This window comes from Tachypleus tridentatus, chromosome 13, assembly GCF_004210375.1.
Source record: "Tachypleus tridentatus isolate NWPU-2018 chromosome 13, ASM421037v1, whole genome shotgun sequence".
NCBI classification, from domain to species: domain Eukaryota; kingdom Metazoa; phylum Arthropoda; class Merostomata; order Xiphosura; family Limulidae; genus Tachypleus; species Tachypleus tridentatus.
The window spans coordinates 143,070,661-143,087,699 of NC_134837.1; the positions used below are offsets into that span (position 1 = coordinate 143,070,661).

General features: G+C 30.6%; 2 protein-coding genes across 9 annotated transcripts in view; both read right to left on the reverse strand.

The window, feature by feature from the left end:
- LOC143240563 (reelin-like) overlaps window positions 1-5,983 on the reverse strand; it is a 161,122-nt gene extending 155,139 nt beyond the window's left edge. Inside the window, exons 1-2 of the mRNA XM_076483209.1 lie at window positions 5,850-5,983; window positions 4,809-5,101 (exon numbers count right to left, since the gene is read on the reverse strand). Coding sequence (XP_076339324.1) covers window positions 4,809-5,040 — 232 coding nt within the window. The 5' untranslated portion in view covers window positions 5,041-5,101; window positions 5,850-5,983. The remainder of the gene's footprint in view (window positions 1-4,808; window positions 5,102-5,849) is intronic.
- Window positions 5,984-15,602: 9,619 nt separating this feature from the next.
- The window catches only part of mRpL42 (mitochondrial ribosomal protein L42), a 34,824-nt gene continuing 33,387 nt past the window's right edge, over window positions 15,603-17,039 (reverse strand). For all 8 annotated transcript variants that reach the window (XM_076478147.1, XM_076478146.1, XM_076478150.1 and 5 more), the window contains one exon: window positions 15,603-15,741. In XM_076478147.1, coding sequence (XP_076334262.1) covers window positions 15,687-15,741 — 55 coding nt within the window. In that variant the 3' untranslated portion in view covers window positions 15,603-15,686. The remainder of the gene's footprint in view (window positions 15,742-17,039) is intronic.

Consider the following 17,039-nt stretch of genomic DNA (forward strand, 5'->3'; position numbering starts at 1 on the left):
AGAAACATTGTTCTTTACCTTTTGCTAGGTTACAAGCATTTTAATTATTTATTTAGGCCAAAGGAATGTGGCAAGGGATTTCTTATTCTGCCTTCATTTCTAACAGAATCGACAAACACAAGTAACAAAAATAAATCCATGAGCATTTCCTCTTGAAAGTGTGTAGAACATATATTCTAAGTTAAAGTAACTGGAACAAAGATGTGAATTCACTGATCCTTTAATGAAATGAAAATAATGATGTTATTTTACAAAGTTTTGTACATTCTGCTTGTTTTTCAAATATAGCTCTGATGATAGCTTGAAAAGGAACATTGGTAGCAAGGAAAATTAAACCAAAGTGGCAAACACCTCAGAATAAATTACCTAAGATAGGGAAGAAACATCCATGGGTTCACCATTAGTCTGAACAAAAGCATTACAAGAAACAATCCTGGACCAATCACTTTGGATTCACTTTGTAAACATGCACATTTGTAATTAACTGTAAGGTGGAAAACACTTTTCTGGGTCATTCCATGTCAAATCATCCAGATTTTGGAACATTTTCCAGGTGACCCCTCAGAATGCCTTAAAAAATTCACATGTGCTCATCTACCTATATAATGAAAAATTGCCAAAGATTAGATCAATATCTCTAATAGTTTCTGATTTACAGCCCTGTAAACTTTAATTCATATTTTGTCATTTGTGGTGAATTCAATTTTGGGCAACTTTGGCTGCTTAAAGCTGCAAAAGTTATGGTGGTAGAAGGCTGAAATTTGTTACACTGACTTAATTAATTTCACAGAATTCAGAAATGGTCTCAAATCAAGTTTACTCCTCTTAGGATTTGCATAGTGAGGCTGTAAAATCACCTGAAAACCCAAAATCATAAAAACATTGGTTTATTTAACAAGCCATAGCTCTAAGACTTAATATGATACAAAGCTGAATTTTGTTTTCAAATTTCCTATAACATATCAGTTGATATATCAGCAATTGTTGTAATTAAACGTCTATTAGATCTCCTGTAAAAAAATTTACTTGGTGCAACTTTCTTTGATTTAGCTAAAAATAGCCCTACTTCAGGCCAGTTTGACCATGTCACCAGTTATTCAGCCTTTTCAGATTTTTAGCATATATTTTTACATCTCTGAATATGATCTACAAAAAAAACTAGGATGGTGTTCAACTTACTTTTTGAGTTATAAGTTTTTATGTATCCTCTGACCATATGTTGTTTACTTGAAAAAAAACTTCAATTCAGATGTGTTACTGTGTGCAAATATATCCACACAATTGTGAAATAATTGATGAATCCCATTGAAATATTCTCATCAGCCTTTATCATATATTCTTACATCTCTGAACGTGATGTTCAAAAAATCTAGGTTGTGAAAAATAATAAATTTTCAAATTTTAAGTGTCTCTGATATGTACCATTCGGCAAAGGACCACATTCAGGGCATTCAGCACTTTCTTGCCAAACAGGAATCAGTCCTGCAGAATTGTGTAAAGTGTGTTCCACTTGAGCGCTATGAAAAATGCAAAACCGTGGCAGGTATTAGGTCACATCATAGCTTTATTCCCCACTCTACCAACAAATTGTATATGAGAAGGCTATCAGATGATGATGTGTACACAGTTGTAACTGTTGGTAGTAACAGTGAAAGTGATGCTGCAGCAGCTGAAATAGGGTCTAATGATAGCAATGACAATTATCAGCCAGGGAAATATGTGGCATGCATATACGTATGTGGGAAACATAAAAGAGAGATCAGATGAACATTCTGAGAACAAACTGTTCTCATGACCTGCAAGGTCATGTAAAGATGAAAGCTAGATTCCTCTCCAACATATTCTTTGTCTGATAAGTGTACCTACCGTGCAAGGCAGTAGTGCTTGCCACTATGTTCTAAGTCAAAGTGATATCAACATAATCAAACTCAAATTTCAGAAGTTTATTCCTGATGTCTGAACAAAGCAATGTTTATTTGATGTTGTTAGGGCTAATTTATTGCCAAAGCAGTTTTTGAAACATTTCATTGTCACGATTATTGCAGTTTGGTGTGACTATAATCTTTCTCAGTTATCCTCTGTTGTAGCACTGTGCTTTTTGTGTCTGATTTACCTTTGTATTTATTATATTATGAATCTTAAACTCAGCCATATCTGCATGACTGTAATGCATACACAATATATTTGCATTGCCATGTGATGTAACTAGTTAAGAAAATAAACTTGTTCAGAAATGAATTAATTCTTTCTTGTTTCTTACAACTTCATTACTTAACATTGTGAAAGGCTGGTTAGATAATTTCAGTGGGATTCATAAAATTCCTACTGGTATTTTTCAAAATTGTATGGATATATTTGCACACAATAACACACCTAAACTGAAGTTTTTAAAATAAAAAAAGTATGGTCAGAGGATACTTTAAAAAATTATAACAGAAAAGGTAGGTTGAACACCATCCTGATTTTTTTTGTAGATCATATTCAGAGATGTAAAAATATATGCTAAAAATCTGAAAAGGCTGAATAACTGGTGACATGGTCAAACGATGGCCTGAAGTAGGGCTATTTTTAGCTAAATCATAAAATGATTGCTGATTTATCAACTGATATGTTATAGGAAATTTGAAAACAAAATTCAGCTTTGTATCATATGAAGTCATAGAGCTATGGCTTATTAAATAAACCAATGTTTTTATGATTTTGGGTTTTCAGGTGAATTTACAGCCTCACTATGCAAATCCTAAGAGGGGTAAACTTAGTTTGAGACAATTTTTGAATTCTGTGAAATTAATTCAGTCAGTGTAACATATTTCAGCCTTCTATCACCATTACTCTTGCAGCTTTAAGCAGCCAAAGTTGCCCGAAAATGAATTCACCACAAATGACAAAATATTAATTAAAGTTTACAGGGCTGTAAATCAGAAACTATTAGAGATAATGATCTAATCTTTGGTGATGTTTCAATATATGGGTAGATGAGCACATATGAATTTTTTCAAGGCATTCTGTGGGGGTCAAATGCAGCCACCCTGGATGATTTAACATGGAATGACTCTTCTGTGTCCCTCTGTAAGCTGAATAAAAATATTAAAGTATTTCTCTTGCAATTAAAACTCAAAGCAATGGAGTTGTAATTGGTAAAATTCAAGCAACAGCTGGTTAACTTAGATAACTGAAACTCTTAATTTGCAAAGATCATGTTCAAAACTAGTTATTATGATATCAGAGAACCAATCATAAATCCTAATTTCATCCCTCATTTATCTAATATTATGTGAAAAGAATTCAAAATAATAGTTATGAAACATCTATTTGACTAATTTTAAATCTCTTTCATAAATGTGAATCTATATGTATTCAAAAACCTGATAGATATACAAACATGTTTTTTTCTTGATGTATCATGATACACACACACACACGTGTGTTAGTATATATATCTATTTCCATTTTTTATTTTCAGTATTTCAGAATTACTACACTCAAATTAAGCATTGCATTAAAATATGGCACCATGTTGTCTGCAGTATCTGAAAAACGCCATTATCACCCTTCCAACAGTTCCGTTTGGGGTTCTGTCTCCTTGTTGTCTGACAGGAAATGCTCAATGCAATGGAAAAGGCTAATTTCCTGAAGCCTTAATTTCTTTTTATTACATTCAAAGTCTATTTTAGTAGTAAGTACATAGTTCATTCAGTAAAAATCCCTTCAATGCAAACTGTTAATAAAATAACTGACACTGCAAAAAACACATTTCTACACTATATAAAGACTTTTAGACACAAAAAGATTCTTTCTATGAAATTAATTAAAATATCACTTTTCAATATCAGTTTTCTACTTTTTAATAAAACTAATGTTACAAACAAATTAAGAATAATTATGAGAAATATTTTACACTGATTTTTTATGTGTTGCCAATGATAAGAATCATTGAAAAGATAACACTATCATTTTTGTTGCATTTTTTGTGTTCATAAAGAACACTTAAAGTAATAATTCACCATATATTTGTGCAGCTGAAACTATTTACTGCATCAGCTATTGAATGCCAATACTTGGGAATCTATATTTATTTTCTCACTTAATATACCATATGGCCATTACCAAGAATCAGAACTGTGATCATTCTGATCTTAGTACTTCATTCTTGGGTTTAAGCATTTAGTTCAAGCTTGTTAACAGTGAAATTTTCTTTAAAACTTGTCTTTCTTTGATTAACGATTTAAACATCCTTGTGTATTGTGCTTGATCATCAAACATTATGCACTACTGTGTTAACCACTTTAAACATTTTGCATGAAGTTTGAATGTTTGGAAATCATTGACCATATACATTTGCTTACCCTTCACAACAAATAATAAAAAAAATGGCTCATTATGTGATGACCCATGTCAATCCAGATTATAATCTGTCTTGATTTCATTGACTTCACTGTCAGATCTCTACACTTCTATTTAAATATGGACAGTTTAGTTATCACGGCTACAAAATGTATTAATGTTGATCACCATACCATGTTTTTAAGGTCAATAAACCATTGTATTTAACTTTATGCACTGAAACTCAAACAGAAAGTATTGTAAAATGATAAGATAAAATAAGTATTAAACATTATTAGCTGATTTACTCAGATACTTCACCACACAGTTAAGTCTTAACAGTATTTCAGTATCTGATATATTACAGTATATTTAAAGCAAAAATACAGAGAAGCACTCCAAATAAGAAACTGAAATTATTTTCATTCATGTTTGAAATTTTTATAACATTACATTTAAATCAAATATTCAATTTACATTCTCACCTTCATATACTTTACTGGGTTCATAAAATTCTGGATTCCCTGATATTTTGACAGAAAGAGCTACATCACCCTCAGCTATTCCTGACTGATCTGTATTTCCATGGTATTGACACATAAAAAAAAATGGAGAAGACATGGGTAGAAATCCAAAACTAGCCAAAGTCCAGTTGGCAAGAAATGCAACTAAAATCATCCACAGAAACAAGAAGCACTGAATCCATCTTAATGCCATCTGTTGGTCACGTGTAAGAACCAAGCTCCTACAAAACTGGTTCACTGACTTAACAGATTTGCTGAAAAATATTTTACAAATATAAACAACTTTATTATTACTGAGGTATATTTAATCAAAGTAAAAGACTCCAGACTTTTTTTTGATGAACTATTAAAATAGTTTTTACAGATGTGTATGTTTATTAGTATATGTATAAATACAAATTTTTTTTAGTATTAAATTAATGATCTCAGATATTTTAAAGAAACAGTCTAAAAAAGCACATTTATCCTGATCTGTCTGTGTATTCAGTGTTAAACTTTTCTCTTGAATAGTTTTATTCAAATTATAAAAAAGTACTGTAGAAATAAGACAAAGTGTGAAAAACAATCATGAATGTAACAACATGAAAAGTATATAGTCTATATGTTTTAACATGGAAATGAACAGCTTCAAGTAAACAATAACCATCATATTGAGTAATCAGTACATTACAATGACAAAGAATAGAACAAGATAATTTTAGAAAGGCAATGGTATATCACAGACAAAAGAGAATAATATTTAAACATTAGACTAATAGCTATGACAAACCTGAGAAAGTTAATGTAGTTTCACTTCGTTTTTCCATTCCTTCAAAATAATACTAAGTGGGTTTATCTAGTAACTTACATTTGTTTCAATAACCCTAGTTAGGAATGTGTAGACAACACTTATATAATTGAATTGTGGGAGGGAACTTGTTAAATCTAAACAATAAGTAAGCATAATCTTTTTCTTTCATTTATACAAACAGAAAAAGAAAATACACATAAAATACTACATACCGTTTACAAAGTACTCAATCGTATTCTTGAAGTTAGATTGTTTATGTTTCTGAGTTGGTTTTCTTTACTTTCATACATTAAACTAAGAGCTGGAAGTTAACTGTCTTTGTCAATTCCCTTCTGTTACAAACAGGAAACAATCAGAAGTGAAACAGGAAGGGGAGGCATGCTGATTGATTAATATCCAAGTACATGTTTCTTACTAATAATCAGATATCAACTTTAATGATTTTTGGGCTGTGTCTTTGTAAGAGAGACAGTTTCAGTGTGTGTGTGTGTGTGTGTGTGTGTGTGTGTGTGAAAGAGAGAGAGTGAATGTTGGAAAGAAAGCTCAACTTGTGCCAAAAATACAAAGTTTTCATACAAAATGGAGAAATGATAAAAATATATATTTTAAATTTGCATAAATTATACAGCATTATAAAAAGATTTTCTGAACTTTTTCTTTACTAATTTGCATGTGACTAGAATTCATTATATTTTTAGTGAAAAATGTGTATTTTACATTACTATTTACACATTATGAAATTTCAACATAGAAAATAAACTCTAACAAAACTATGTCAATGACACTTTTTAATAATAAACCTAACTTATTACAAAAATATAATACTAGGTTTTCAAAATTATTCTTTTCACTGACAGTATCTAAATACTGTGATATTCTGCTTTCCTCAAACAACATAGCCACAGCAGTGTAAAATCTTATAGCATATAAAAATACAATTAATTTTCTACATCCTTATATTAATAAAGAATTTTTAAAATTACCAGTTATCCTGGTATGTGCAATTTTCACATAACACATGGTAAACAATCATTGTGTGTATTTTGTTCTACCTGCTTTCATTCCTATGTCATTCTCCTAAGGTAACACCTCATCTGTCCAAGGGATTTTGGCTCTAACACTGTATGTTGTGCAAGAATGTGAACAGCAGTGTCCTTTAATAGGTCTTGTGATATATTAAAATCAAAATCTCCCTTACCTATGAATGAGAACACCATTAGCTCTGATTACTCTGGGTAAATCTGATGTTATCTGTTAAGTAAGAAAGAGTAAATTTAAACAGTCTGGTATAAGGTCTTGATCAACACAGTTTTAAAGAGAAAACAACTTACCATCCAGCAAAAGCAATCATCTTTCAGCCAAGAAGATACATAATCTATATTTATGTTATAATTCTGTTCATTTGTCTTTTACAATATATACAGCCTTTTTGTTTCATTCTTATAAACTCAGTTATTCAGAACAACTTAGAGCTACTGCAAAACAAACATTTTGCTGAATTTCCCATTATTCAGCAGATCTACTTCATCACCCAAACTAAGAAATCAATAAGCTAATATTTTGTTCCAAATATAAGTTGCCACATGCTTACTTGATTTAAAAGAATAGCATATTATGATATTTATTTCCATTAAAATCCACATCAGGAAAAAATAATAACATTATGGTATTTCCCAAGAAAAGAATAAATACTAATAAATTAACATCATGATAAGTTTTATTAAATGTTTATAGACTAACCAAAGGACTTAAATTTTACACTGAATGTGAAACTGTTGTAAATGTGTGTGTGTCTGTGTACATGTTAGCTTTACAGAGAACATTACATTTCCTTGGTTGTATTTTTTTCTTAATAATTGAACTCTTAAAGTTTGTAAGAAAGAATGTCTCACAAATCATATTCCTTCAGGCTGATAAAATTGAAAGCTCATTGAGAAACAGACACACAATGCTGGAGACATTACACTATGTAACACAAATTTTGTTCCTGAACAGTATGTGTTATTTCATAATTGCGTATGTTGTAAAAGTACAGAAAATGGCCATTATTCCCTTCAAACTTTGCTTTTGTGGTCCAGATAATGAAATTTAGAAATTAATCTATTTTCTATGTAAAAATGGGCAAGTTTGCACATTTTCATTTACATAAGGTCTGAATAAAACAACATATAAATCAAAATGTACATGTATTTATACAAAAGTTATAAAAAAATGAATAAAAATGTTTATAAGTAAGTAGTTTTCGAGATTTGCGACTGTAATGTAAATCACTTTCACATATCAGCCCCCAAATATAGTTTTGGCATTCAACTTTTTTAGACCAAAATCTCTGATCAAGTCATTGAGGTCTCTTTGGTTGGGGTAGTATGGGTTTCTCTCACCAGCTGCACCTCTGAAATTGTAATTTGGATCTTCAACATTTGCTGATTTGCTGTTCTCTTCTGAGGATGGCCACACGGAGCTCAGGGAAGTGTGGCATTGGGGTGATGGATGATGGAAGGTCAGGATACATGATAGCAAATGCATTCTTGCCAGCCTGATGTTTGGAAGGGTCCACCTTGCAGAAGTAGCAATTGCTTGAGTGGTCAGTGGGTTCATGCCAAATTCTTGGAATAATGAACTTTATAGCTCTTTTCTCCTCTGTACCATCCTGCAAAAGAACAAAATAAAATTGTCATTATGAAGAATAAATTTATTTTATCCACAACTAATGTGTAAGAGGTTCATGCAAAATATTTTATATGTTATATTTTTTCTATACTGTTGGAAATTAAAAAATAAAATAAAAAATATTAAAATTTAAAAGGTCTAAAATTTGTACAGTATAAAATCTTACTATTCAAGCATGCAAAAATTGACCATCTTACCTTCTAGAATTTGTTTGCAATGCTCACAGGTAAAATGAGGTGCCCAGGGTTTGCCTTGATCTCCAATAGGCAAGCCAAAATATATCTTGTAGGCTTCACACATTTTAGCAGATGCTCTTGTCTTGATAAATTGGCCACATACATAGAAGGATGCATCTGGAGAATGCTTGCAGCTTCTTGATGCCATCTCTGATAAAATCAGATAGGTCTATATGTTCACTTAGGCAGCTAGAACTAAACTGAAGTGGTGAGCCCCTGTATATATATATTACTTTGGAAAGTTCTACAACATTCTAGAAAGTTCTTGAATTTTTGTGTAAGTTTGAGAAAATTCTCTACCAGCTACTCAACACTGAATCTACCTGAAATGTTCTGGAAAAATAGTAAATTTGAAAATTTCATTACCCAGGTCACAAAAGCAAAGTTTGAAGAGAAAAATTGGTCTTTTTCATTTACTTTAGGTATAAGCAATTGGGAAATAACACTTTCTGCCCAGGAACAAGAAATAGTAAAAATTTTGTTACATAATGTTATTTATGTGCAATTTAAAAAAAGAAAACAAAATTTTTTTGACAGTAGAAATAAATGCAAAGTTTTTCTCATTTCTACAATCAAACAAAAAGATCTTCAAAGATAATTTCACACAGCTGTTTGAAAAGGTATGGTTATGAGCAACCTTCATACTATGAAACAGACAAAAATGTTACATGACTGTTACACATTATTTCCAATGAACAACCAAAGTAGTAAATAATAAGCAAATCTACATTTTAGAAATAATGTTAAAAACAATACCAAAAATATGGGTCAGTCTGGAGGAAAATGTGGTTATTAAAATTTCTTTGTTACATGTGCACTCTGTGGTATTCTTAAAGTTTCACTGTACAAGTATGCCAAATGAGAGTTTTGAACAAAATATTATCACAGAAAAATACTGATTAAATATCAGCTGATATTAAGCTAGGAAACAATAAGCATTGGTGGGGTCTGAACAAGGTATCTCTTTTTGGAATATGACACATAAAGAAAGGTAACTTGAAACAAGATTAACTTAACAGTTTCCTTGACCCCTTTTCATGTACAAAACTGGCACATATTCATGTCTAAGAATGAATTTATAATAATTAATAACACTAAAGAAAAGAAGGGCCCTAAGATATTTCCCTATATTACACAAGTACAGAATAAAATGGTTCTGTTAAAAGAGACATCCTAAAACACACTTGCAATTTTATGCATTGTTTACAAAACAACCTATTCAGATTCTCACATTACAAAACATAAGATCTTGAGACTAAGCACCATAAAGAAAGTGTCTGAAGTAGATACAATACACTGTGGATACCAACATCAGAGGATTTAGTAAATAATCAGCAACACTTATAACTCTTAAATTAAATATTTGTACAAACTATAAAATATTATATTGCACAGAATCAACCATATCTAATTGTGTGTGTGTATATAATCCCTAGGCAATTTTATTCAAATCTGGAAGTAAGGCATATTGGTTGAAATAATGTTGCTTTTGTTTTGAATCAGGAAATGTTCTGAATGAATGAATATTTACTACCTCTCACAAAATCCTGGCATGCTAAGTCAATAGCAAAATTTCTTAGACTCTAGTTTCAGTGAAGAATAACATAATAATCTTGACAGAACTTCTATGAGAGAGTTCTACAACCATTTCTAAAAATTAAAATGAGATCAAAAGGCCAAGCCTCATTTTGATCAGAATCACTACATTCAAATTAACCTTCAGATTTAAAATTAACAAAGTTAACTGCACTAACAGCAAGTGTAATGTTGCTAGAAATAATAGTCTGTCATCACCTTCACTTTATACCTTTCAACAAAACAAACATTTTAGACAAGACTTAGTAGAGCAATAAGAAAAACTGTTGATACCTCTACCTACAGTATTTGGATCCCCTTGCAAAATGGAAGAAGCATTTCTTACAAACCATTGATTTCACACTGCCAAATGTCACCAAGAAAAGCATGAGATTTTCCATTAATGTCCTTCACAAAAAACTTATGCACAATATTAGATACAGCTTTACAATCATGACAGTAAGTTCATTTCATCTGCTAGGAAGATACTGTTTCAAACAAGACAACCTTAAAACATCTATCACAAAACTTTAGTCAAGAAATTTAATCAATTTACAAATATTACTTTTTCTTCATCTAATCAGACCAATATAACACCCAAACACCAGAAACAGGTATTATAGATTTTGCAAAAAAAGTGTTACTACCATTAATTCATATGAATTTATTGTTACAATGGGTTAGTACAGTGGCATATTTAGGTAGGGACTAGAGGAGGCTCAGCCCAGGGTCCATTGATAATTTTATTCTTTGTAAAATTACATGGGATGTAGAATCCACAAAATCTTAAATCTACCACTGGGCAAGTATTCAACAAATAGTTGTTTTTTTATTCAGAAACAAAATCTATGATTTGTTGTACTTTTCAAGCTGTTCAAACTCAATACAAAAATATTTGTTTTCATTTTCAAAAGTAAAATGTTTAAAAAATCTTCTGACACTTTAATTTGGTACTTTAATGCACCAAATAACTATATTACAGTAAGCTTGAAGCTTATTTCAAGAAAAAAACTATATGCTTATTTTAAATAAAATTGCGAAGGTGTAACAGTTATATGTTGGAGTTTCTGAGAGAAGTTTTGAGGATAACCAAGTTTATATTTATTATACACTATGTACAATATCTCAAAGAAAAATTCTTATCTTACACAAAAATTTACTGTTCTCTGCTTTACCAACCAAGAAATAGGTAAAATACATCTTAAACAAAAGTTTACCAATTTAAAATAACAGGCTGTGTTGCATTGTTGAAATTTAACACACACTACTTTCCAAGTGTTAATACATTATCTAAATTTTCTTGTTTACACTATCTTTCCAGGTATACAAATATTTTGATAAACTACAATTATATACTGTTACAGATAAATACTAAAGGTCAAAAATAAGTTATTTTTCTTTCCTTAATACAACAAGCCAAGTTTTTATTTAAAAAAAATCTAAAATATTTACATCTTACAAATTATAGGAATTTAAATAATTATAGCTGGTTGTACAAGAAGCTCTTGCTTTAAAGTAAGTGTCAAACTTTCCTAACTCTTCCCCTTCTCCCACATTGAGGCATTTCTTACTAACAGTGACCACCTTTAGTATCACATCATACATTACTGGTCTAGAAATACATCCAGTCTCAGTAAAGTAAGGTGACAAATGGTTCATCAGGAAGTTAGACAAACTTTTGTATTCACATCAATTTCATCTGTGTGTGTGTGTGTACATATACACATACTGTACATTTCTCGTTCCATGCAATAAACTAAGAAACGTAGGTAATAAATTTACTTTTATTTTTGACTGCCAGTTCTCCTTAAATATAAAATTATTATTTTCAGAGAAGTCTTTCAATGATGTTGCAATGCAATTAAAAATGATAAATGTGTGAAGGACAATGAGAACAATCATGGTTTAATTTTAACAGTTTTCTAAAATGAAAGAGGGTGACTAGTAAAAGTAAGTGTTGACTGCACAGCATTCCATTCCTCTAATTTCATGTAACTCACTTGGGAGCAAAATCTTTCATGACTTCATTCTATACATACAATTTTTCTTTCACTTTAAATTAATTTTACTTTGTCTACTGTGGACTTCAAATCAAAGCTGTGTAAAAATGATGTTTCAGGTCTCTATTTTGTCTCTCACAAGTCACTGCTTAGGAGACCTTTTATTCAAAATCTCTTCTTTAAAAATCTGTAATGGGCAAATGACATGTCAAAACAATCATCTGTAACCGAAGTAATTTCATCACAAATATTACAGCTACTGAATTCCACTGTTCCACCATTAAAACCATTGCTTTTAATTTCAAATGCTGTTTTTTGTTAAGCATAAAGCTATCAGTGCTCACTTTCTAGTATCATCAGTTTGGAAACATACCACTGTGCTACTGAGGGGAAGTATACTGCAAATATACATAACATTTGTCTCTCATCACCCAACCAAGCTGAGGAGTCTTGGAACAGAACAAATGATCTCCTGAGCAGTAATTTGTAGGAGACAAAAGATTTCAAATGCAGTATGAATGAGAAAAACAAAATCTACAGTCTAAGAGATTTTTGTCACAATTAATAGGTATACTGAATTCTAATAGTTCACTATCTTTCAGCATTTAAGTGATAACATTCAAATATAAATAACATTTCAATATGTGATTTTTTATAAGAACATAAATACCTTATATATCTAATAATTTTCAGTAATAAATCATATTATTATTGTCTAGTACTTCATCCTTAAATGTTTATTTTAATGTTGATTAAAAAAAATTGTAGTTACGTGTGCAAATACTGCTCGAAATTTGCTAGGAATCAACTTTTTAAAGCGTGAAAATATCAAATCACATGACTATTAAACACTTTATTTTTTAATATTTTCTCAAACATGAATCAAGACTGAACATACTTTTTTCTTTTTTTTTCAGTGTCTTTAGATATCTGGAGATGGAAGACCATACACTTCAAAATAGAACATCTTAAATACATAAGCAATTTAAAATTGGTAAAAGTGAAATAAGCCAATGTCCTTCTTAAAGCACTCACAACTTCCTGGTACTGTCCTTACACTTTTCTGATCAAACTCTGGATAGAGAACTGTAGCAAGAAGTCTTCCTACACAAGCATACTTCTAAGTTCACAGAGAATTTCATGCTAAACAAAACAGCAAGCTGGAAGGAATTCCAGGCATGCTCAATTGCATTTAGGTTTGAAGAATGAGTAGTCCAGTCCAAATAAGGTAATATCCCTCTGAATGAATTCTCCATGACAAAAGGACAATGTGGACAGCAATGTATTCCACTAGAATCAAGCACTATCAATGATGGCAATGTACAGATTCATATAAATGTTTATGATCTCAACCCAGTACTGCCCAGTTATTTAAGAACTGTTCTGGAGTATATGAATATTTTTTTTTTCATTTAAACTGATGTCATTCTAGACTATGATGAATCTGTATCAACTGGACAGTCCAAAATAGGTAGGCTTAAGCCCAAACTTTGTGTGTAAATATAATCCTAGAGCAGGTTTTCTGTGACCAATAATAAAAGTATTCCACTATATTATAGACAATTGAGATCAATATGATAATTCCAAATGTATTCTGAAGATTAAAACAGAGTTTCTCTAGGTATGTAATAGGCCTTAGAAAATATGTTCAAGATGCAATCTTGTCCTGGGTCTATCTATCTTTTCACTACCTCCACACCATTTCTTTACATTTCTATTGGTTCTGCCCTTTCCAAGCAAACAAAAACAACTATGAATCATATCTAAAGTAGCATCAACAAAGTTTTGGGGTACTCAGCTTGCAGCACAACAAGGTCAAGTTATAATTCTGGCAAACTTAAGTCTTCTGAAACAGGCTTGAACCATACTGGTGCAAAATGTGAGTGTTAAAAAAAGTATTAAAGAAAGAAAAAAAAAGATGCTAAAATGACCACATGGTTTAGTGCATTCCATCTGGTAAAAATCCCTTTACTGGAAGAGTCTGTAGCTCATGAGTGATAGCAAACAATAAATGATCATGAATGAAAATATTCATTCACTGAGTTGTAACTAATTTACTCAAAGCTGATTTTAAAAAAAAGTTTGTTTGTAATTTTGTGCAAAGTTATACAAGGGCTATCTTTTTTAGCCATCCCCAATTCAGCAGTGTAAGACTACAGGGAAGGCAGTTATTCATCACCACCCATCACCAACTCTTGGACTACTCTTTTTACCAACAAATAATGGAATTGACCAACACATAATAATGCCCCACAGCTGAAAAGGCAAGCATGTTTGGTGTGATGAAGAAAAAAGAGAAGTCTAGCCAAACAGAAGATTTTAAATATGAGTAACTTTTATATACACTAACATTAACCTTTCACGGTTACAAACCTATATTTATTGGTGAACTTCTACATTTGCAAGAAAAATATGTTCCCAAGAGAATTTAGTGACTGGAAAAATTTTACAATCTGCTTGTGTATAGAATTTCCATAATTTAATGTTATAATTGGTGATAGTACTTAAATGACACCTGTTAGACAAAGTAACTAAAATCAACAATGGCCTATCCTAGAAGAACTAATGTTTCACAAAGTATTTAATTTTTTAAGAGGTTTTATGTCTTATAAGCAAGATATGATACCAAACATATCTTCATATCTCATTCAAACAAGATAAAAACAAAATAGCTTTTTAACTATTTACTTGAAATTGCATTATTGAAGTATATTTGAGCTGCAATTACATCTCACAAAATTTCAAATATTTTGAATAAAGTATTTAAAGTTATGGAATGAAGAAAATTATTATTAATAGCAACCTTAAAGTGTAGTATACTGTTGGATATATATGAGTTGGGTATAATAATTTGTCTTGTCAAAGGGAGTTCTAAAGTAACTGAACCCACTTGTACGAACTTTGATGAAAAGGAAACAATTATTTAAAGTTTGAAAAACAATTGTAGTAAATAACAGGGTATAGTAAGTGAATTATTCACTGATACCATTGCAATAAGATTAGATTAAAATAATTCATCTTGCCAATTGAATTCTAAATTAATTGAATCAGCCTGGGTGGACTTTTGATAAAAAGAGAAAATTATTTAAAGTTTCAGATAAAAACTGTGATATCTTACAGTGTAAAGAATTTTTGTACATAAGTATTACTTGTTTCAATACATTATTTTAAAACAAGTGTGCTGCCTGTTTACTGTTGACATTTATTGCCAACAAGTCACAAACACTTGCTATAAAAAAATCCTTGGTCTACTAATATTTAAAACACTGACATATGGCATATGAAAATACTTCCATATCATATTTGTAATGAAAAAACTGAACCTTAAAACTCCATGTGCAATATTTTGAAAAAATCAGTAAAGCATTAAATACAGTTTCAAGTGTAACATAACATTTTCCTTAAAAGTTTGGTTTTATGTATACATAAATAAATTATTTGATTTTTTCTTTCATTTCTGAAACTTCTAATTAATCAAGCCAACTAAACTTCTACTAACTTTTATTTTTATTATGCAAGATACATCACTATTAAATTTCTGGCACCTACATATACAAACTACTTTCAACTAAATTCCTTCTCGATCACATGGAGGATTGGGTTTTCTATACTTCTTTTCAGGCCTGTAAGTAAATAACAAGATGTAAAACATTAGTATTTCCAAACCAAAGATAAGGTCTTTCTATACTATAAGGTCTTTACTATCTGTGATTCAATCAAATCATTCATGCCTAATAATTATATCTGCAACATAAAAAATAAAAAAATTAATGCTCATGAAACTACAGCTTTATTGATTTTGTGAAAATATTTTTTTGGTTTAACTTCTGCGTCTTTTAATGTACTTTGGAATAGCGATTTTAGCTAAAGATCACTAAAGTGCTTTGAATCTGAGCTAAATTAATTCTGATGCTGTGAAACACTTGACACAACTAGTTAGTTTTTGTGAATCATCAAATATATATTAATATCAATTAACATCGAATTTACAGAGCAGAGTAAGGTCATAACAGAACTATGAAAAGGGGGATACTGAGTGTATGGAATATTAACACATTTGTCTGCATATCACAAATTCAATCACTATCTATGGTCTTATTTACTCAGCTTCATGATTAACTTAGGTAAGAACCTTTAGTGCCATTACCATGATAATGATGTAACTAGTGATGTTTGAAGAAGTAATTACATGAAAGTAATTAAGAACCTTTAAAAGTGCCAACTTTATTTACAGTTATATTTCTGTAGCTTTAAGTAATAAGTTGGAGACAGAAGACAAAATGTTAGATGTAATATCGAAACAGCATAACCACATGGCTGTACACACTTGACATGTGTTGGTGTGGCATAATGGATACTCATTCTCAAAAGGTTGTGTCCTCATGAGTAAGCAAATCAACACCCTTTGCACTTTACTTTCAGAGTACAAGACAGTAAGACTAAGAATGAATTCCATGTTCAATTCATTTTTATGGTCTTCATCTGACCTAGCTTCAGATTTTTTGAACGTATTATTGTCTTTACTAGTGTATTTTTCACATCTTTATTGATTATGTGTTTATCTTCTCTATGATTTAAGAATAACTACACATTATTTCAGAAAAATTATAAGAAACATGGCTATGCTAACTATCTAACAACAATCCAACAAAAATGTGAGTATTAATGAGGGCAGTGTATCTTTACAAATTAAGTTTATTTCATATCCATGGCTCAAGAGTATTGACATGTCCATGTAGTAAAATTCTGACAGAGACCTGCATAGATTAACTGAAAGCAACACAAAGCAAACCTCTATACTAGACTGACTAGAAATGACAATTATTTATCCTCTAGTGATCCAACACGAAAGTGAAAACAAAAATGGTTTCACAACCACATATGCATTTTCACACTGAGTATTTTAATGTCCCTAATAGCA